Source organism: Pteropus medius, unplaced genomic scaffold (genome assembly GCF_902729225.1).
Source record: "Pteropus medius unplaced genomic scaffold, Ma_sr-lr_union100, whole genome shotgun sequence".
Lineage (NCBI taxonomy): Eukaryota > Metazoa > Chordata > Mammalia > Chiroptera > Pteropodidae > Pteropus > Pteropus medius.
The window spans coordinates 11,675,795-11,700,306 of record NW_024340699.1 but is presented as its reverse complement, the minus strand read 5'-3'; the positions used below and the strand labels follow the sequence as shown (position 1 = coordinate 11,700,306).

General features: G+C 37.6%; 1 protein-coding gene across 3 annotated transcripts in view; it reads right to left on the bottom strand.

The window, feature by feature from the left end:
- CPEB4 (cytoplasmic polyadenylation element binding protein 4) overlaps positions 1 to 24,512 on the bottom strand; it is a 60,279-nt gene that overhangs the window by 15,769 nt on the left and 19,998 nt on the right. For 2 of the 3 annotated variants that reach the window (XM_039878272.1, XM_039878277.1), the window contains exon 3: positions 8,341 to 8,391. The exons of the other annotated variant lie outside the window; for it this stretch is intronic. In XM_039878272.1, coding sequence (XP_039734206.1) covers positions 8,341 to 8,391 — 51 coding nt within the window. The remainder of the gene's footprint in view (positions 1 to 8,340; positions 8,392 to 24,512) is intronic. 3 annotated transcript variants of the gene reach the window in all.

Genomic DNA, 24,512 nt, shown 5'->3' with positions numbered 1-24,512 from the left:
TTTAATTCTTGGCTTTTTCACCACCAGAGGATAAATAGCAATTTTATACTATCTTTCAATGATTCCCTAATTAAGAATATCATAAGAAATGAAATCTTTAGGCAATTTATAAAGTTCCTTTTAACCAAAGTTATTTTGGCCCTAATCAAGTTTTCAACTATGCCCCAAATGTTGAAAAGTAAAACGTCTGGCGTTTACCACCAAGTAGGGTACATCCAGAAAGAGAAGTATACAAATATATAATTATATGTATTTCCCTGAATACTCAGAAAATGGCAGCATAAACTTTAAAACAGAAAACTTTTGAGAAAATGTCTTCCCTGAAACAAATTGGCACTTAAAAGCCCAGCCTGTCCAAAAACTTCAATTCTATTGAATAAACATTTCTTGAATGCCCCCATCTTGTCAGGCACCATGGATAATAGCCCGGGGCCACATACGTGGCCACATAAGCAAATGACAATAATGGAGCATGCCTATTTGCTACAATAGTTGTGTGACAGGTGCAACAGAAACAGAGAAGGAAGAGCGACTGGTTTTGATTAAAGAGTCAGCGAGAAGAGGGTGTGGCATTTGAGATGGACCTTAAAAGAAAAACAGGCAGGGCATTGCAGAGTGGCGATGTTACAAACAGGGCGGCTGCAAGGTTCAGGGAAAGGTGCCCAGAACAGAAGCATATGGAACAGGTGGGATCTTGGCTGGAGATTAGGTTTAAACAAGAGGCTGAGACCAGGTTTTTGAATTAGAAGGTATAAGTAATATCTTTAAAAAGTCATTACACAAACTGGTCAGGGTTTTAAAGTCTTAAGGCCCATTAGATTCAGGCTAAATAAGAAGTCAGTTCTAAATGAGTTATCAGTATAACTTAGAAGTACCATATGCAAAGTATTTTCCAAAATGGAATTATGTCTTATACCAAAATACATTTCCAACACTGGATTTCACCAAAGTACTTGGACGAATGGATTAAAACAACATAAAATCTCCCTCGGCAGTTAGGTTTTCACTTGAATAGGTCTTAAGTTCGGGAAAGGGATTTTTTAACTTAGTCAACCTGACAGAGGTTAGAGAGACAAAGATGCCACAAAAGCAGATGCTTGTTTAAGAACATTCTATTCATACAACTGCTCCAAAGACGAGGGAGTTCGGGGAAATGAAGGATTCGCAAATCTTGGTTCTGTCAACCTTAACAAGTTGCCTAATGTTGCTTGGATTTCTGAGAAAACATATTTGAAAAGAGTAGGCTTTTAAAAGCTACAAAATCATGTAAAACTCTCATAGCTTCCATTATTTCGAAAATAAACATAGTTCTCAGGAACAGTAAAGGCTATAGATCAAAAACAAATTCAAATACTCTTAAAGTCTTCAAAATTGTACTTTCGAACTTTGATTTTTATTCCACAGAATTAAGCTGATTAATATAAAAGAATTCACAGTTAAATTCTGAAAACTATTTAGATACATTTTCCCACATTAAGGGAAAATCAGTTATAGGTGCCCAATACTTATAATATAAAAATTGCCCCAATAGGGAAATTAATATAAATGAGTACCAAATAATAATAATAAAAGCAAGGAAATTCTGGAGCACATAAAATGAGAATGTTTAAATGTTTGCTTTCCACTTATAATAATGCCGTTAATACTCTATGTTATTTTTAATGTAGATTTTGACATATGACGGATATACAGAAAGTACACAAATCATAAGCAAACAGTTCAATGTATTTTCCATAACGTAAACACACACCTGTGTTACCGGAACCCAGACACTAACGGAATGGCCAGTGGTGGCACTTCACCCTATGGACGAAAGACGAACAAAGCCTTTTTCCTCATTTACTGCAAATCTAACTTGGAGCAAACCAAATACACGTACGATGAAAAACTTTTAACACAGATTCTGACCACTCTCCTGAGGAAACTGTCTTGTCAACTGATTTCCAATCTAATGATTATCAAGTGTTGCATATTATTTGATGTTTATCAAACATTCAGGGAAGTAAAAGGTAAAAAAAAATAATTCTTTAAATATGTTTAAAGAAATCTACGCTTGGAAAAGTTCTAGTTCGGTTAGCTGAAATAAACTCTGCTCAGAATTTTTCTTCAATTACCAAAGAATACACTGTTAAAAGATTTTAAAAATGCATCACGCTGTTATTGAGTAAAATCTTCTAGTTCCCATCAGAGTTAAAAGAAACACTATTCATATGTTTATCTACTCCTCTTTTTATTCCTTAGTTTTGATTTATAAAGTCCTCGATTTAATGTTCAGTACTAACATGATTCAAGAATGTTCTAAATGGCCTGGAAATATTATGGCTATAAATTTTTATAACTTCTCGATGCATGTTGTCATTAGATCTATTAAGAAATACTTTATTTCCAAAATGTCTTTACAAGATTGCTTAAAAATGCCCTCTATTCATCATTAAATTCCCTCTAATAAAATATTCCACTAGTCTGGGATGCTAGACTTGCAAAGAAGGTACAAAAAGACTCGTCGGGTCTTTTTTCAATATACTATATATATTTTATTATAAATATACAAATATATACTATATATTTCATTATAAAAATAAAAATGTTTATGTCTTAATCAGTATCTTTTTCTCATTTGTTGTAACATTTGTTACACTCAGAAAGCATCCACAATAGTGATATATTCATAGGAAATATGCAGTATGCAGCCATTAAAAAAATACGGCACATATTCATGTGCTGATGCTACTCTCTAAGATGTACTTGCATGAGGTGCCTAAGTGTGTATTGCGTGGTTCTTATTGTGTAAATTTGAAAGTAAAATAATATAAATAGATATGTGGGAATATGCGTAAGTCTTTTTTCTAGAAGCCACCACAAGAATCTCTGGGGAGAGAAAATGGAACGGGAAAGGAAGGATTTCACTTCTTGTTTATCCATTTTTGTACATTTAAATTGTAATATCATTGCGTATTATTTGTTAAAGGACACTTCTTGATTTTCTTCTCGGTGCTTATATTAAAAACAAATGACATATGAAAGAAAAGCATCCTTTCCTACAAGAGGGCATCTAATCGATTCCATACAGAAGAGGCCTTGGAGCTGTGAGGGATGAAATTTCCTAGGTTTTCATAGGCAATGAAAGACTGATCCCAGCCAGGCTAATGGGGCCTCCTCAGGCTCTCCGCCACCTCTCAGCATCCCTGGCTGAGAAGCAGATAGTGATGCTGCTTGGAGAATCGAGGGGCGAGGGCTCAGATTAAAAGATGTTATCAAATAGCCGATTGTTCCAGTAGGACTTAAAAAAAAAAAAAAAAGTGTGGGGGGGAATTAGTCAAATTCGTAAATCCGTTTAAAAAAATTTGTCAAAGGCTGGAAGCTAAAAGGAGTTCATCTGTTAACAAAAGAATAAAGATGGCGGAACCAAAACGCAGACACTCATCACAGAGACCGGGACACACAAATCAATGAAGATGCAAAGAATCATTTTAAATGACTGTATACATCAACCTCTGATTTCATATACTCGCTGTCATAAAATTATTTTAGATTTATGCTTAAGAGTTAGGATTTCCTATGTCACATTGGCTTGCGTTTACACTAGCTTGTTGGTACAATATTCACAGAATGTTGAGAAGGTACAATAAATGTGAGACTATTATCTGTGCTATCTTAGAGAAGGGCAGAGAACGTAACTCTAGTTTCTGCCTATTCCTAACCCTCAGTTTCTCATTTATGAAAATGGAAATCTGATGAAAGAATAAACGACACCATGTGAATATATGATGATTGGACAGTTAGATGCTCAGCAAATAATCGTTTTCTCCCTTTCTCAAAAGTAAACTCATAGTCTAGTCTATATTCTTGAGTTGGTCTTCAATGATTACTCTCAGCTTTTCATTACTATTCTGAGGCTAACCATTGGAGAGCACTTTAGAGTTTACGTTATATTGTCTCATCATCTTTTTTACGAAAGGATCTTTCAATGTGTTCCTTACTGTAGCAACTAGGACCATACTGTATAGGTTTTCAGTGATTGTCATCTATATTTCTCCTTGGTAAATTACACCCTCTCTTCTCATAAATTTCTCCCCTCCACCCCAAACCTTAAGTGAACAATCTTCCTCCTTTCGTGCCAAAGAACTATAATTAAGAGATGCTGTCCTATGCTAATCTCTCAACGATCTCTTACTAATCTCCTCTGAGACGAGCAAATCTTTCACTTGATGCTTCAAAGTGAAAGATCTCCACAGAGGAAAGGATATAACTTTTCCTGCCCAAGGTTCATTCTGGACGCAGCGAATCCCGAAGGCTAAGGCAACGGATTGGGAGGTCGGAGAAAAAACGACAGCATACAAGCAGGTTTATACAGAGGTGGTGGCGGCTACATCTTAGTTTTCTTAGACAAAATAAAGCGTCAAGCCAGGTAAAGGGAAAATTAGTGTTTTACTCTGGGGTGTATCTCAGAGCTAATCCAAGACCCACCAGAGGAACCTGTGAGGTAAGCTTCTCATATGCTTCGCCCTCTTCTCTGACTGAGCTGAGAAACTGAGTTCATTTCAGGCTTGCTTTCATATCCGAAAAAATGGATATAATAGCTAGCTATATTTCTATTAGATAAGATTATGGAATGAATCACTTCCCATCCTCAAAATTCATATGCTGACGTCCTAACTGCTCCCTCCGTTCCTCAGAATGTGACTATATTTGGAGAGAGGGTTTTTATAGAGATAATTAAGATTAAACGAGGTCAATGGGGTGGGCCCAAATCCAAAATGACTGATGTCTTCATAAGAAGAGATTAGGACACAGACATGTACTGAGGAAAGTCATATGGAGACACAGACAGAAGACAGACATGTACAAGCCAAGGAAAGTGACCTCGGAAGAATCGACTCAGATTGCCAGCCTGCAGGACAGGAAATAAATTTCACCCAGTCTGTGGTACCTGCTATGCCAGTCCTAGCAAAGGAATACAGCATCCAAATAGTAGCTAGAAAGTTTACACACTGCATACACACACACCACACACACACACACACACACATTCAGGATAAGGATTCCCCCTCAAAAAAAAATCTCTACAACTAATAACTCAACAATAAACTGAATAGAATGTACACTACAACACTCTGAGCACAGGTATCAACTACTATTGGTTGAATTATATTGGCAATGTCTTTAAAAGACGTGGTACATAGAGATCACTGCATAGTATGAGAACTGATGAATGAGAATGCACCCCCCAACAACAACAACAAAAAAAAACAATGTAATTTGACTAACCTACCGAGTCAGCCCTTCTCATCTTTGTACATGCAAATTCCAATATCATTCCAACATAAACTGATGAAGCTGGTAGACTACTCTGAATCTTTATTTTTATCTATTTCGGATTTAAACCCCACTTCTTTCCAAAAACCTTTGTGATTGCTTAAAAATTTCAAAACACGTTATGCAATCGCAGTCGACATTCAAATGTTCATGTAAGAAAGAGAATAAACAGTTCTTCTATCTTCGTATCCAAGCAAAACAAGAAATGGCTTTCAACTCAAAAGAGGCTTGGAAGAAAAAGCTCTGGAAGTTATAGCTGAAACAAAGTAGAATAGCTATATCAACACCTTTCTAAAGGATTTTAAAGCCTGAATACACTATTTATGTTGGACAGGAAAGGCTCCTTATAGTTCCTTAAAGTCTTAAAATTGACTAATGAATATAAAGCAACACGATGTATTAGGTTTCTATTTTCGGTTTTAAGAAAAGGTGGCATGGATTAAGATGCAAAGGGCCTGGACTGCATTTAAAAGTAAATAAAGTATTACTTTGGCTATCTTGATAACAGACAAAGTATGTTCAACCACAGATAATTTTTACAAATTCATCTTAATTTTTGTTTTGTGTTTCCTTCCTAATAAAAATTTAGCACTAACCATTCTAACAACAACAACGACAACAAAAAAATGACACTATTTTAATTTGATTATGTGCCAGGTGCTATGCTAAATGATTTGCATGCATTTCATCTTCACCCAAACCTATGGGATGGGTAGTATTTGGTAATTTTTGAATTTACCTTCATTAAGCACAATTAATGTATTACACTAGATTTGCAATATGGGTACTCCCAAAACCTGAGCTAAAATAAGAACAAAGCTATTAAGAATCAGTACATGAATGAGATTAATTAATGAGATGTCTATAGAAATAATTACCACAGAAGATGTTTCATAAATTTGACTAAACAGAATGAGCTATGTCTACTCCTAAACCAAGGTGACTAAGAATTTATCTTGACACTCCTCCACCCCCAATTTATTTTAATTTCATAATTTTTAATCAATCTTCTGTTGTAATCTAGACTTTGCTATTGCAAAAAGAATAAGTCTATCCGTCAGCTTCAACATCTGGTCTACCCAGGAGCTTTATTCCCCGTTACAAATGCATAAATTGACATCTGGTCCTAGTTGGTTGGTTATTAGGAACTAACGCTTTATCAAATCTGACAAAATCAAGTTCTGAGGCCCTAAATCAAGAATACTAGGTCCGAGACCATGGAGGTTGTAACCCCACACTCTGGGGTCTTGCTAGAGGAGTCAACAAATTTCTCTGATATCTCTTTATTCTTTCTTTATCTTCCTATCTTCCAGTTTAAGACAATGTGAATTAAAGCCAGTAAACCTTTATAACAAAATGTTCATATATGCAACAGTAAAAACTATCTAGTCCCTTCTAGAATCTACAGACCAATCAAATTTCAAAACATAAACATTTGGGGGGACAAGTTACCTTTATTTTTTCTTTGCCAAGTCAGGGTTATTAAAATCTAATCTATTCATAAAAGAGAATATTTACAGGGGGCAAAAAAGGAAAAACAATCTCATAATAGTAAATTTTTTTTTTTATGAAGTGAATTTAGCTTTAAGGAAAACCCACTGGAGAGTGTTTATTTTTCTCACCTCAACAAAATTAACTGATCTAATTTAGCGACTTCATGAGCAAACTGGGACAAAGAAGAGTTGATCACTTTGCCTAAGACCACGCAGCATTACCTCAAACCTCGGTGCACTGCAATTTTCATCACACAGATCTGACTCTAAATCTTGTTCCACAGGAAAAGCTAAAATCCTGCTACAATGGCAAGCCTTATATTTTTTTCCCCTTATCGCGACGCCACCGTCACCACGGGGTTTGGTTTACAGTCTACACATATTTATGCTGAAATATTATCTTTTGGCGTTATTTCTGGCAGCGGTAGCGTGAAAAGATCAAAGTCCAATGAACAAGTGAGGTTTTGATAAACCACACAACCTCCAGAGGATCTAATGCACCCACAGCCACCCCCATAAATCAAATCTCCTCACTTTTTCCTGGCGCGACAATCCTGTGTTCCACTGATTTCAAAAACTAGCCCATAAGAGGTCCAGTCATAAAGATAACTTTTGATTTCCCATTCACAATATACCAGAGACAAGGAGCGGAAGGGTTTTGCTTTGTTTTTGGAACGATGAGAATATAGCTATTTAGTCAAGACCACTTCTTAGAAGTGGTGGGACTTCAACTGTGTTTTGGGAAAAGGAAGGCATCGTGAACACACGAATTTGAAATCCACTCAAAAGTAAATGAGTAGAAAAGAAGTAAATGAGACCTCTGCATTCCACTCAATTATTTTAAACTATAGGACTATCAAAGAGATATTTTTTTCATCCTTTAATTCCTTCTCTGCATAGCTGTCTCCTCTTTCTCTGTGAAATTTAGTTTGCTTCGGCATATGCTCATAAGACAAGAACTCAACAGCACACTGGTAATATTTAGGACAGGCGAGGACTTCACTGAAGACACTATAAAGGCCGGTAAAACTTCCTTTTTCTGGTTCTCATTAGACAGCTCACAGAGAATGACCTTGTCCTTTGCAATGTCAAGCCCTGTGGTCTCAGGCTGCTTTTTCTGGTTTTAGATCTCTGTCTACCCTCCCTTTGTCCTGAAACATTTTTCCAACTACACAGAAATGACTTTCCTGTTGACATCTCAAAGGTCACTCTACAGAAGCTAAAGTTAGATTAAGCCATCCTTCAAGTATCATTATGGGATACTCATTTATCCCCATGGTCACCAATTTCGGAGAATCGGTGGGCTCTCAAAGCTTAAAAAAAGTTCTTGCCACAATTTGGGAGAAAATGATTCATAGTCAATTATTAATCTATCATATGCTGATAGGTTAATGACAACTTGCAATTATTATTACTGAACAAAGTAACCTCGTTTCTCCACTTGTTGAAGCATAACTACTGTATTTTCTCTCCTAGTGCTAACTTGTTTCGGTTCTGTGAACTTCGCTAGGGTATATCGATTATCACTTACCATTAATAAGCAGAGAGCTATCGGATCCTGGATATGAATAGTTTAGACGACCTGAAGGTAAAAGAAGGCCGTTACTAAATTTATTTTTTTCATGGATGGTTTCCGCGTATTCAATAACAAAACTGAACTGTTTTCGTAGGTAAGGTATTTAAAAAGCTCTATTATGGGACAAAACTTTGTCGTGCTAGTGAACACAATGAGTCAGAGGACATATCAATCAGCATATTCACAAACATTCAAAAAATTGACAGTTTGAAAGTGGGAAAATAAAATTTCCCTCATATTGAACTATTCGCTCATTCTAATTTCCAAGTCCTTATCCAAAGTAATTTTCTTTAGACCATCATGTTCTAATACTAACTCATAATAACAATTTTCACATTTTTTTTTTACTCCGTACATGTGATAAAATTTTTTTCATGTGTAGTTTTTTTTTTTTTTTTTTAGGAGTATGTAATTAGCAGCGATATTTTTCTATATGATTTAGAACAGAATTGCCAGGCTTATGTCTACACGTACAAACACGCTAAAGGGTTTAAATTTGCATTTGGGTGAATTAGCACAGACAAACAGATCATTGTACTTACGCATGCCAGAAAATATCAAAACATATAGCAAAATGCCCAGAGCGTAGCAGGCACTCAATAAACGCCGGGTTAGTTTCCTTTGAATTTTTAAGTGGTTCAAAATCTCATTTTGAACCTAAAACAGGCACCCGCGATGCCCACCAAAAAAGAATTTGTGAAGGTACTAAAATTTTTGGAGGATGCAACACCTTCTGAAAGCTGGTAACCACAAATGAAGGGGGGAAATGGCACTGGGATTTCTCCATTTAGAAGGCGTGCCATTTCCGTTTGGGAAGAATTTATGTAAATTGAGGTATCTAGACAACAAATTCTTACTGAACGCACACCATGCTCACCTAAGGAACGGTTAGGGGAACTGGACTGTTAGTTATCTATCATAGTCCAGCACTGTATAAATCAGGGTTGTGTGAGAATTTAAAATTGACTCAGAATTACTAACATCCCATTAGGAAACAGTGGTCTAAGCCCCGATCCCACTGAACCAACTACAGTAGACTCTCCAAGGCTATGCTGATAGGTTAGCAGAGGTTCTCGAACGCCTTGCAAAAGCCTTGCAAGATGCCAGGTGAGACTCCACGTAGCTCCACTGAGCACTCTGGGAACCAGAGCTAACACGTGGTCCTATCAATCCGATAGCTACAGACTGACGACTCTAGAAAGGCCTCGACTACCGTTCAATCCCTCAAAATCCCGCTTCTTTGAAACAGTCTCCACAGAAATGAACTCATGCCATGAAAAGAGACATTATTCTCTATTGCTAATAGCTTTAACTAATCCAAATCCAAAACCTGGAGTCTGATATGAAACGAAGTCTTAATCTCATGATTTTCCTACAATTTAACGTCAAATACAGGATTGGTTTTATTTTTATTAACTAGTCACCTTAAAATTTCAGCTGGTTCCTATTTAGGGAGTGGAGGTAGGAATGGAGATGGGGAAGGAGGGGTAAAAAAATAACTTTTTAATTTTGATTTCTTCCTAAACATTGGCTTCATTATTTCATGCTAATGCACACAGCCAAGTGTCCAAATCTACTGAATTCCGTCCGAACTGCTTTAACGACAAGCCCTGATCGTATGACCTGTCACAAGTGTATTTATTTATTTATTTTTTAAAGCATAGACCTCAGATGCTGGAACAAGAACATGACTTTAACTGTGAAAAACCTAGGAGGGGTCGAGTACTTTCTCTGAATCACTTAACTTAAAGTAGCAGCTGATTTTCTGTAATGGAACGTAGCATACATTTTATGACTGTAAAACTCCCTAGTAAGTTAAGTAACAGAGCCCTCACACATACCATTTCTATTTGTCATAAAACATTTTTTAAAAAGATGATGTAAGTCAATACAGAAACAAAAATTTTAACTATATTAACTGAAGTCAAGAGGAAACTTTTTTTTTTTTAAATACATCTTCATATAGTCTAATAATTTTAATGCTAACATTCCTGTTGAAATCATGGCTGTTTCACATGAACTATAGTCCCTCTTCTTTGATGCCAAAGACAGATGATTAACAATGAGAATTGAAAGACAAATTACCAAACGAGATGGCCCAGTTTAACCAGTTTAAATCAAGTTCCATCTCATCAGAAACTCATCTTTTAAGGAGAGAGAGAGAGAAGTATATTTCAATTTGACAGGCATAAAAGTGTCCCTTAATTCAGTTCTCAGTGTGCCTCTGAGAACACCTCTTAAAGAGGTCCCACCCCCACGCCCCCCAAGGTGACCTCTGGCATTTTTTCTGCTCTTCAGACTCTTGAATACAGTAATTCTAGCCTTCAGCTAAGACAATAGGGCACTGAGGAATCGTTGGCGAGGTTCATGGTTTAACTCTGAAAACTGATACTTGTTTTTAATTTTCTGACCAGGTCTCATGAGCCCTGTCAAGCTAGAATCAATTTTGGCTTCTGAGTAGCACATACCTCTGTGACATTTTATGAAGCAGTCATGCATTCTACTTCAATTTTTTTTTTTTTACTTCAATTTTAAAATATAAGCAGAGTATGATATAAAAAAAAAAAATCTTTTTTTTAACTTTCTGAATATATCCATAGCCTGTGTGCCCTATCCTTCCGTGAATTTTTTCTATAATTAAAATATCTGGTCATCCATTCATGACATCTATCTTAGATAACACGTATCACTTCCTTTGTGGAAATCTTCCAAAAGCCATGGGACTTTCAATTCTCCTCGGAGCCCTTCTCATTCTGCCTGTACCATCCCTCCTCCTTCCACTCCTGCCCTAGTGTTCTGCTGCTCTGTGGATGCCAGCTTACACTGGCATTTCTGCATCTTCCAATCTGCAGCTAAAATACCCACAATCCCCTCCGTCATCTGAGATGGCGGCCCTCTTTCTTTCTTCCCCCTGGAGGGTATTTTTTGAATCTTTATGTCTTTTCCAGATTCGCCAATTTACAGGACACAGTTCCCAAAAAAGGAAACCCATCCCTCGCCTCCTCTTTCTTAGATAAACTCGCCGAATTTTATTTCTAGCTGTGTTGCACACCTGGCTGACTTAGGTAACCATTTTGGCTACTGCCTAACTTTCTCTGTCTCTCTTACACGACAGCCCCTTTTAAGAACTAGAGGTTGTTGTTGTTGTTTGTTGTTTTACCTAGTACCTTGACTTTCATGTTTGGGCACCAGATAAGCATTCAGTAAGTTCATTCCATTGAACTTTAAACACCGGCATTTTACAAACGAATAAAGTGAAGTAAAATAAAAATAACTGATCTATCTAAATATCGCTATAACCCAGTGTTTGTCGGTTTTGCTTTGTTAGTTTTTTTTTTTTTTTGGATAACTCATCTATCTATAAACATAACCTTGGTTTTGGAACATTTAGAATCGAATTCCTCAAGAGAGGAGGAGGCCATTAGGGTTTCAGGCGAGTGAATCTATTTGGTGGAGAAAATTCAATCTTTGAAGGCTCTTGGTATTGACGGTGTTATGAAGATGAAGAACTACTGCCTGATCAGCAGTCTTAATCTTAAGGGACACCACGACAGGAAAGAAATTGCCTCCAGAGGCCGGCCGTGGCCTTTGGAGCCAGAAGCCTGGCATACATCATGCAGAAGGCATAGACTATATTTGGTGACATGACTCAACCTTGCCAAATATAGGCAACTAATACAGTGGGACTCTGGGGAACTACACTACCAAATTCTACAGCCCAGAAAAAAGCCACACTCCAACTAGGCAATTCTATGCTAGGCATTTGCAAGTTGGAGAGAACCAATATTTACCAACCCAACTAAGAAATGCTGGGGGAGGAGGTGCTCAAAAGGAACAGAATGTACTATCGTATTCTTTTAAGACACTAAGTAAAATAACCTAGTCAATGAGATGAAAGGACAAAAGACTAGAAAGAAATACTCTAATATATTAGCAGTATATGTATGTATTACTTTCAAAATTAGATAAAAAGATAAAAGTTGCTTTCTAAAAAGTAACCCAGGTATTATTGCTACTGATAATTCTCCAGGAAATAATACAATCAATGTTGCCATTGCAAACACACAAACGCCAAAAAATATCAGGTGCCCTACGGTGCTATTAGATTTCATGCTGTGACCTTCCCTTTTTCAGTCACGCCAGCATTGTTGGTGACATGCTATAGGCCAAGGAATGGCAATAGGTGATAACTTGATAACTCCACATGGCTTTCCAAAATATAGCCGTGCGGTCCTATAAAGTGATAAGTAGTATGAAATTAGTTCCTTTATTGACTCACACTGTAACAACTTAGATACTCCAAGGAAAAAGAGGGGTCTTCAGTGGACATCATTAAAAATTTCTAATAGGAAAAGGATAAGTATGGGCTTAAGCCCATTTCTAAGGTAGATCAAAGATTTACACACACGACACACGCGTATTTACACATCCACATGCATTTGCTGTTGTCATCTAACTAGAAGTGCTCCTAACACCTCTGCTCCTGCTAATTTTATTTAGTTCATATCTACATATGTCAAAGCCATTCCGCCATCATTTTTTCAAGGAGCAGCACCACCCACCTTTCCGCTAGGTGGCACTGTGGAGACCTAGACGATGCATAGCGAAACTCAAGAAACGCATAATAAATTCAGTTTTTGAATACCAACTTTATGCTGATACAGACGCAGAACACATATCAATATGAACTAATAAAAATGTGTTCCATACATTCTGCCACTGAATGATATAAAGAGAACTATTTTTAATAATTGATTCTATTGATCTAAGAATAATTCCCCAAGCCAAACTCCATAATCTTCTTCTACCTCCTGACCTATCTGTGATACAGCGACTTCCAGTGAAGACGTCTGCATGCACTATCACGGAGAAGGAACTGGTGGGACTGACATGAACCAGAGAGTCTTGTCCCCCTTCCCGAAAAGCCATTTAAATGAATAAACAGAGCGTTTAGGCCAAACGAAACCGTCTCTGGGACAGAACTGGCTTTCAGTTTAAAAGCCGGGCCTTATAAAAACACATGAATCCAGGTAGCTTCTCTCTTAGGCCTCACCTCCCATGGGATGTCTTCCCTACATCAAGCCGCGTGCTCCATAGAACACACCTGACACTTATCACACTGTACTGAAATTACCTATTTTTCAACCAGCTCTTGCTCCAGGACAATCAGATCTTCGAGGACAGATTTTGGGGTCTTACATCCCAGAGCTTGGAGCAGGGAGGGGTGCTCAATATAATAGCTGTTGAACGGACAAATGAGGCAAAGCCAGCGACTGGTAGCGTCTCTGCCATGGAGCAGGCAGTGACAAGGGTAGGGAGTCAGGCCAAAGCCATCTGTGACCTACGTCAAATTACTTAGCTTCTTTGAACCTCAGTAAAACAGGGAAATTTCCATTTACTTCACAAGGCTGTTATGAGAAATTCATGAGACAATTTTTGCAGAATGTCCAGAAAAATCCCCGGTATAGAGTAGGTGCTCAATTAATATCAATTCCTTTTCCCTTCTCCGACTATAAGGCAGAGATAACCAACGATTTTCCACTTGTGAGAGAGATAAAGAGGAAGAATTCCTTTTAGCCAAATAAGACCCAAACTGGAACCTTGGAGAAGGGAGTGGCCATCTGGGGGATTTTCAAGCTTCAGAGAAATGAGAGTTTGCTAGTGTTCTTGATTACAAACAGGGATATAATTCTTCTCTGGGGGAGAGAAGAGAAAAAAAACCTACCTCCTTACTTTTATAATAGTCTACAAAGCAGCAAAAGTATTTTAGGAGATGAACACTTTGAAAATTCAACTTAAAATTGTTCCTTTTAAAAAAGCCTGGAAGGATCTTCTTTTTATACCAAAAGCTCGAATTTAATTTTTCAGTTGTGATATGATAGATAAAAAGCAGGCTGTAATAGTAGGACAAGAAAATGACATTTATCTATAAGATAAAGTCAGTGGGACAGGTTCCTACAGATGGTGGGAGGTTTCATATAAAAGAAGGATTGCTTAGGCTATGACCCAGGGCAGGTGCGCAGTTGCGAGATCTCAAAGCATCTTCGAACTTCAGGCAGAAGGGAATGTCTAAAAGAGAAACTAGCAAAGAGCTGACCTAATTAAGGAATTCAAAAGATTCCTACTGCCAGTAAACCTAACAACAAACCGGCAAGCGGGGAGGCTATTTTTATCCCTGCCCGAGGACTTGTGACTCTGGATGCTGCATTTAGAGGACACAGCAACAAGATAACTTGCCTTAAGAGGATGTTATGATACCAGTGATTAATGGTGATTTTTTTAAGCTTTAAAAAAACTAGGTATTGTTTTTGTCTAAATGAAACCAGCCAAAGCCAGTTTAAAAATAATAATAATAATATAACTGCAAGAAAAATAGAAGATCAGCCAATAGGTAGTAGAAATGCTTTAAGTCATCTAGGAAAAAAGCCAAGGCAGTGAATTAAAACTCTCCTACCTTGAAAAAAGGTTGATTAAAAGCAGCATGTTTCAAGAGGAACGTTTTAAAAGAACCGGTGAATAAACATCTAGAATTGTAAAACTGGTCTCAAGGTAAAAATGATCTTGAGAAATGGCTCTCTGACTGACATGAACATAAAAGATCAAGACAAACTCATGAACCTTCTAGGGACCGTAAGCTAAGTTGTTTGCAAATGATTAAGAACTTTAGAGAGAACAGAAATAAGCCGCTCTTAAAACTGGGTTCTCAAGTCCAAACCCCAAAAGGCAATCTGCAAAGTCACTAGCTGGCTTTCTATGCACATACCGATCATCAACTCTAATCACTTATTTCAGATACATGCTGTGACTCTACGGAACTTTAGCGAAGAACGCGCTGAAATTTCATACCTGATCTGATTTCACCATCAGTTATTTCTCAGAAGGTCCAGTTCCTATTTTCTTCATTGAGACTCAAGGTGCTGAGTCTTCCTCTCATTTGTTAACTCTCAAAACTAAATAATTAACAGGCTGCTCAAAGATATTTTTTTAATTATTTGGAGAAGAAGCTGTATGAGGCCAGGGGTCTTCGTGTTTTATTCTCTGATATATATCAACAGCCTAAAATAGTGCCTGGCACAGAGTAGATGGCCTGATAGGTAACTGTCGTGTAAATGGCCTCCCACAGCGTTAGACTTCACATATACACCGGAAGTGAAGGCGGGGTGGAGGCTGGGTGGGGAGGAAGAGCAATGTATCTGAATCACCTCGGCAACACACGTGCTTAAGGCTCATGACAGACCCGGTGAATCAGAATTGGGGACAAGAGTAAGCCAGCTTGGAAAAGTTTCCTTGGTGATTCTATTTTGACCTCCAGCCCCAGTAAGGCGCTGTCTATAAGACACCAGCCCGTGTGAGATCTGAACCTTCTATGAAAGAGGATGATAAAATACAGATCTAAAATTCTGTACCCCATCTCCCAAACAGAAATTAAGAAACTTTAATGCCTATTCTGTCTAAAGCACACCAAGACAAAAAGGTTTAAGATTCTTTTATGCTTGTTTTCCTCTGAAAAGCTAGACAATAAAATACCTAAGCTATTGAACCAGAAGCCTGAGGCTGTGTGTTCCTATCTTGATCTGCTAGGTACCAGTTAGCTGATCGACTCTATAGAAACTGTTGCAGCTCTCTGAACTTGGACTTCTTCAGGTGTAAAACTCACGTCAAAGGTTATTGTAAGGATCTAGTGATAACTCTCAGACGGGGCATAGAATAAAAGTCAGAAGTGCGTGCCCCTTCACTTGGAACTGCTTCTTTTACAGAATATCCCGGTCTGCCTCAAAAAGGAAAAGTAAAGACCGGCATCAAATGTGTCCTTTGCTCTACACTACTGCCTGGTACCTGGAATATACCCAAATGTGTACAGAACTGGGACACAAGCGGAAGCTAAGGCGTAAGACACTTCCACAAACCACGTGGCTTAAAGAAGGCTAGCTCCCCCTCCTCACAAGGGCACAGCGTTACCCAACCCCGGGGTGCACGCCTTCACCATATGGCTCTGCCTGCCCCCTGGCATTGGGCAAGATGTCTCCTAAAGAGTACTTCTGGTCCTTCTTCAAAGGGCAAAAAGACGGCTTCAGACGTCAGAGACAAAATTTCAAAATGCTATTTGGTGGAAATAATCTAGGATGGGGTTAAGTGACTCCTCGCTCCTCTGTCCCCTCATCCCGCCCCCGCCACTATTTCCTCTATTAAATGCCTTTTTATGTTACGTTCCCCTTGGTCATGGGGACCGTGCTATCCGTAGGAGGTTCAAGCACAACAATTAGAGAAGTTCTCTAGAGCAGTGTTTCATAACCTTTTGTAATTATTAAGACCTACTACTTTGACATCAATATTTCAGAGAAGCTCCCGTCATGATAACAACTGAAGCCCCCAACCCCCACTCCAGTGAAATCTATAAGTAAAACAACGACTATGACAAAACCTGGATAATAAAAGGCAACACCTTTGAATGTACTTTAATTGCATTACATCAGCAACCATGTGCTTTGGGAGGATAATCGTGCGTACACAAATGACGTATCTATTACCTAACTGGAACGCTTGGTCCTAATGGGTTCATAGACCCCATCAAACCATTCCCACGGCTGAAGAGGCCCGTGGTCCAAGCACCGAAAACAGAAACGTTTCACGAGGCTAAGTTTAAACAACTGCTTCCTAAACATAATATTTTTTAGGCCTATCTCAAATAGAAAAGAGGCAAAGCCTTCGCTCGGCTGACTTAATGTGATTGATTTTTTTGGTTAGATTCCTTTTAAAAGCTATTCAATATTAAATCCTGTTCCACCTAGATTTGCATGAAATTCATACGCTACTTTCAGTCATTAAACTATCATAACCTTCAACTTTGTCACTTAGGAAGCGCATGCCAGAAAGACTATGGAACTGTTGACGGTCATTAAAGGTCATGAAGTTCAAGCCCTCCGTTTACAGGTGAGGAAAGCTAGACCTAGAGAGAAATGACTGACTCAAGGCCACATGACTGTTAACAGCAGAGCCAGGTCTGAACACAATCCTAACTGTTTCTCTTTTTATTTATTACAATTTGGGAAAGTCTGTTATGACCTAATGACTTCTAATCATTGACAATAAAGAGATCAAGTGGCTGATTTAAGACTTAATTCACCATGCCGGACATTTATTATTTGGAATATTATAGGCAGAAGTTTTATTTATTTAGTTAGTTTTTTCTCTCCTTCAATTAATTATGGCTGCTCTTCAGAATTCAGATTTGCACTTTATTGTTGGTGTTTCGAGAAATAAAAAAGGATCCTCTAATTGGCTGATTCTTCCTTCTTTTCCCTATGTATCAGACCAACTGGCCTTCAAAGAGATTACGGACGGCCTTCCCTTCAGAGTTCCCTAATGTTCTTCAATGACTGGTTACCAGGTAATACCCAGAACAAATCGAAGCCTTGCTTTTAGAATGCAGTGTACCGGTGTGGGATAAATTCAGAATCAGTCAAGTAGACAAAATAATAAAGCCCATCTCGATATCTGATTCAAAAAGATGTAACAGGTTTAAAACTAGTTAAAAAGTATTCCTTTTGCAAATTTTTACTGTTGAACAGCAACAAAGTCACTGAGCTTTCTCGCTTTTCTTTCAACTGCCTAGTGAGGACAGAAGCAACTGGAGGGGAAAAAATAAGGAGCAGTGAGCAGAGAAATTCACAAATCAGGCGTGGACAGATGATCAGCGAATCAACTGCGTGCAATATTCTGGTACAAACTCCATGTGTACCAGGAAGAAATAATTTTGTGGCACAACTGAGCCATCCTTCCCGCTGCTAAATTGAAAGCAAAGAGGATCTTGGATGTTTTTATGACAGCTCTGCATCAGGTGACACAGCTTCCCCTCCCTCAAAGTCAGCAAATAACATATTCCAGGATTATAGAACAGGATCAAGGAAAGTCTTAAGATCTTCATGACAGCTCGGTAGTGTATTACCCCATAATCAAAAGGGCTTTCATTATGCAGATATTAGTCTACAGGGCTGTCAGGAAATGAGACAGCAAGTCACCTCTCTACAGAAATTATAACATAGAAGGAAAAGACAGAAAAATCATAAGTGACACTATCAAAAGGTATACACTACACTATTATTAATTTGGATATGGAGCATGAACAAAATGGATCTCTCTCAATGACCCGGACCGCCTTCTACTTTTGATCCTGCAGGAAGTCCCTAATATTTAACACTGACAAACTGTTGACAAAGTCTGAAAACCGTACTACTTAAATGCTACTCGGATTTCATTTCTCAATGGAAAATAATATTATTACTATCCTTCCAAATGGTAATACGTATACTTATTAAGTTAGACGCAATACTTAATGTAAAATGTAAAACATTACAGAAAAGGACTTGTAAATTTGCGACCTGGTAGCTGCCTGTCTTCTGATTCGTTATTTCTAAGTGTTAACTGTCACATATAGTTCATTTCATTACCAATCACTGCCCTGAATGTGTATCGATCAAAATTAAGTCGCAACAGCCATAAAATGTTAACCTTAATACAATTGTTAAAAAAAAAAAAAAAGGATCTTTAAACTTTCTAATAACATAATACGCTTACTGCCACTTTCTCCCCTGACCTCCTTTACCCTTACCTGTCACCCAGGTAAAATCAGAGTTGCAACAATGTTTTAAGATGACTATTCAATTATCACGGTCTCAAAATAAGACTCTGTGTGCTCAGCGTTCAGGATTAAGATCAAGGGACAGCTTAAGTAATCGTAGACCTACATCATGGACGACATAATACAAATTCCCCCTTTGTGACAACTGCTTATATGATTTTCAGAACAAATAAAAATAAGAGTCAATATTCTACCACAAACACGTGGAGAGTAAAAGGCAGAGGATCGCTACTTCCTGCTTCCCAGGACGTGGGATGTAAATAAACTGGACCAGATGAGGGTCTGGACAAGGCACGAGAACATTCAGCGTGAGCCAAGTTGGTTTCAGTTCAGAAGCGAGGAAAGACTTCAGTCCAATACTGTGAGCATGGACGTAGATCACGTTTGGTTCTCCCAGGCATCTCCCTTTCCCCTTCTCCCCTTAAAAAAACCAAACCAACCAAACAAACAAAACCAACAGCAACAGCAACCCCCAATCTGAAAAAGTGTAATCACACTGTTCCAAATGCTCGCTGGCGTCAACTCTGCCTACCCAGTACTGAGGAATCCAACGAATCCTGATCAACAGTAAGCCAGGAAGGAAAGAGCGGTTCAAAATTCAGAATACACCTTGTCCCAGTGATACAAAGAACGCCATGCCCTCTTCTTCCTCGCAAAGGAAGTTACCTCAACACAGAAGCCCAGGTCCCATCCTGCCGCACAGCTAAGCCAAGCCAGAGAGAAAGACTGTTTGGGATGTTCCATTTCGGCGGCCAGGAAGGGAACGTGCGGGAGGGGAGAAAACCACATCCTTTACCAGCAGCCACTCACAAAGTTCCTCGTAGCCGCGTTTAAACTCTGCTCTGTATTCTTTGCTATGTACCTTACCCTATTACTCATAAGGCTTCTAGAAGTAGGGCAATTTTCTACTCCTCTGAGACCTTGGCCGCTCCCCTGCTATGCTGCGTTGAACCACTTGGTATCATCCAAACAGAGCGAGCAAGAACCAGGCCAGTTCAGGAAGGCTCCAGTCTGGGTCCCGGGGCAGCTGCCCCGCTGATTCTGAATCTTCAAGACTTGTAATATTTAAAGATCTGCGCAATTTGCCAGACATTTGACATCGAGTAATGGTAATTGACTTGGAAGGGGATATTTGATTAGGAATCCAAGTAAAATTAGCTGGTTTGCATTATCCATTTCTCCTACATGGCACTTGGTATCAATGCTCCATTAAATGTCCCTTAAAGGAAGATGACCTTCTCGGCCTTTGAAAAGGTGACAGTGTGGAGGGCAGAGTAGTTCATAGTAGTCTTTTCTCAAATCACCACAGGCAAGTGATTTAACTAGAAAAAGGTTAAATACTGTAAGAAATGATACCCACCACCAACCACCATTTGAAATAAATCATTAAAAAAAATTATAGCAACAACTTATTTTAGTAAGATTGCCTTTTGCTTTTGAAAATTTTATGTACTCCGAATTCAAATTCACAACTCAGTGATGAAAAATTTCGCCTTATTTTCAGCAACTCCCATAGGTTTCTAGCATTATCTCAGTCCACATAAAGTCGGCATGTACTATCTATTCGAAAACATCTGTATCAGTACGCAACATCTGTTCTTTAAAACAGAGTTACGTGACTGCAATTTGGAATATAGGAATATTAAGAGAATAGCGTATCAAAGAGAAATTGAAGGTTTCCTGGTAATTATTTACGGTATCTTTTTTAAGTAGCACTAACTTCATTCTCCTACTGTAAAGATACAGAATTTAAATAACTATCCCAACAGTCACGCTTACAGTGACATAAAAGCATCTTACATAAAATTAATGAAACAGGCTTTGTGTGCTAAACTTTTAATGGAGTTTCATGCCTTCTTCTAGAGAGATTATTATAAATTGTTTTGCTTAGCAACAAAGGAAGGCACAGATGCAGTCATTACTCATTTATGTATTTGGTTCAAACAAACCCACAGCAATGAAAAATGGGGAGGGAAGGGCCCCCAAATTTAATGTGTAAATAAATAAATAAAACAATATCAAAAGTGTGTTTAAATGCAAGGTCACGATACCTTTGGCAGTCAGGAATTAAATGCGTAGCATTTTTGAAGTAGATCCGACTCTTAAATTCTTATTAAATGAATGCATGAAGCAAGAGAGGCAGTCGTGTCTACCTGTGTCGCACGCTCCCGTTACTCACTCTACATATGCAATGGGCCTCTTGGGCACCCTGGGGATGTATAAAAGGTTGGCACTTTAAACGAATCACATTTCTCAATGCAATCATTACCTCTTAGGTTCGAATTAAGTATTTAATATGTCTGACACTCAGAGGGATCAGGGTGGATGTGCTGAGTCCTCCCTTCCAAAAATCGAAAGCATGATACACTCTAAAACAATTTGAAGAGAAAAAGATTCCAATTTCACAATATTCTGGGGGAAAGTAAGATGATAGTCTAACTCATAATTTCGTTAATTAATAGGTGAAGAACAACTATCATGGTTTGACGATGTATAGATTGCTTCTGCTCTCTTAGTAACCTTGCAGTCTCACTTGGCTTTCTAGTGAAATGAAGCAAATTCGATGTTAAATTATTTTCAAATATATAGGATATAAAATAGTCAACCACTATTACAAAATCGTTGATTGTTCTACTCCATCCACACCTGATAATTTGCACACGCTGTTTTTTATCTCTTTATTCCAGTACTGTCGCCCTCCATTCCCATTCCACCGGTTTGTATCTATGTTCCTTCATTCCCTCCGTACATGGGGAAGAGTAAAAGGTTCCTTAATTTTCAAAGGGCTCTCCTACTATGCACTGAGTATAATACCACTTCGTGAATCTTTATTTCACTATGTTTCAGAAGGCTGGCAACAGATGTACTCCATGTGGTTTTAATCTAGTTCACGCTGCTCCATTTCGAAACGGTAAGTACCAATTTCAATCACAGGCAAGAAAAATACAAATAACGGTAAGATACAATATTCTCCAAATAATCATCTGAGCATCTACACTAGTAAAAGATTTTTCTGTCCGGGTGAAGAAAATAGTTGATAAGCCTAATAATGGAGCGAGGCGTAAGCTGCCACCTGGGAGATCAAAATTCAAAATCGGTCTGTAGCTCGGGCTCTTAGTTTATGAGACTGGGTATGCAGGAAAGAAAATGAAATTGATCTCTAGGGAAAGGCTTCTGCGGACTGTCACTGGCTTTGGTTATAGAGAAGGCAATACATAGTTTTGCAGATAAAAATAACATACAGACAGCTGATCAGAGAAATGACATGGAGATAATGACACGGACCGCTTGCCTCCCCCAAAGATAAAACCTCTGTATGTGGAGAAAATATTAGCCTTAAAATTCTTAGAAAAACTATTTTTAAATAAACTGTAAAAAAAAAAAACAACCTAATATAAATTATGAAATGAAGGCTAGCTACTCCTTTTGCACATTTGTTAAAATGTTAAAAACGAAATAGGTTTCCAATAAGCCAGCTGCAATCAATAACACATTCATAAAGAAACTCAAAAACTATATTTGAAGGTTCGTAGGCATATTAAGCATTTTGCCATCTGTTGATGGCAAAAATAAAATTTTAAAACCCACTACATTAAGGGAGATTTTCTTCTCCAAAAAGAAAAGGTAAATTTAGTTTTCCATATTTTTTTTTTTTAATTTTAAGAAGTAATATGGCTATACCGATTCATTCAACTTGTAGTTCTTGTATCAATTTTAGGCTTTATTATTTAAACACATACACACAAATTGCATTTCTATGAGAAATTGCAAATAAAAGATAACTATAAATGAGGTAGTTCTAATATATTTTATGAAAATGTTTTTAAGATAAAATGAACCCAAATAGAGAATTTGCCTTCATATGAGGGAAACTTTTTAAAACAAATCTGAATTCTTTTAATTGAATTTTTATATTTTTCTTTCTGAGAGGCATATTATTCTCTACTAGTCTCATAGAATTAATGACCATTTTGTTTTCCCTGTTTCTAAGAAATCAAGCACATGGAAAGGCTATTTATTTTCAAAATGATAGTCAGGTTTTACATACTTATTTTAAGAGGACGATGTGTTATTTTTTAAAAAGATATTCAACTTTTATTATCACCTCGAAACGAAATCTCGCAAAACTAGCAGAATCACTTAAAAGCAAGCATAGTTTTATGTCTAACTGCTATGCTGTATACCTGAAACTAATATAAAATAATACTAAATGTCATCTCTAATTGGAAAATAAAAATTAAAAAAGAAAAAAAAGAAAAAGTCATCTCCACTCCATGGATACCTATTTAAAAAAAAAGCGAGCAGAATGTTCCTTACAGCTATCTAAATCGGAAGAGAGTTTGACGAGAAATAGAGTATTACCCTGGGCAAAACTCCCTTTTGGTAGTCATAGACTACAGTGATATAAAGTTTAACACCTTGGTTAAAAAAGTATATATGTCAAATATAACCGTCATCTGGCATTTTAGGACCATGAACTCATCTGTGAATCCTTCATCGATCTTTGAAGGAAAAAATGCACCAAGTCCATTTAATATAGGTAAGTCGCGCTGGCACTTTAACTGGCTTTCTCATTTGATAAGCATGCAAACAGACTTAATACACGTTTCGTAATAATCAAGACCATTTATTGAGTGTCTCCTATGAACTAGGCAGCATGCTGGGTTTTACAGATACATCGTATCATTTAATCTTCACAAACTGTGGCGGCAGAATGGCAATGTAAATCCAGATCTGACCTTTCCATTCTGCCACACTTTCTCTTATGAGATCACAATTTTACATAATCTTTCAGTTCCCAGACTAGCCAATCAGATTTAATTTTCTCTGTCATCACACTTAACTTTTGGTTATCTCTGCAGAATCGGCATAAAGAATCTTAATTTAGGTAAAAATTAGTAAAAGGGAATTAAAAAGGGAATATTGAATAAAGGCAGAACTTTACCTAAAAAATTCAACAATGGGAGACAAGAAATAGACCTAAGAGAGATGTCCTGGCTGTATGTGACGAACCAAGGAAAAGCTACTATTAATCCTATCACAGTAATGTGGGCAAGCTCTTCTACCTAACCTAAGTACTAGTTAGAAGCTTGCTTCTTAGAGCATCGCATAATAAATTGTTTCTATTTGCTGCTGTCTGTAAAGTGTTTTCTCTAGTAAAAGAATAGGTACTTATCATGAAAATGAGTTCTAATTATTTACCATCCCTAGTATCTAGTATAGAAGAGGCTCTCCCAAAAAAAAGTTGCTCGACACCAATACATTAAGAATAAATGAATTTCTTTTGGCTATTTTTTCTGCATTTTTAATTCTGAAATGATTACAGATTTACAGCAAGTTGCAAAAAGTGGTACAGAGAGATCTCACATATCCTTTATCCAGTGTCCCTACACGGTAACATCTCACGTAATTAGAGGACAAAAGCAGGAAACTGACATAGGTACCATCCACAGGCCTTATTCACATTTCTCCTTTACCTACTTTTTAA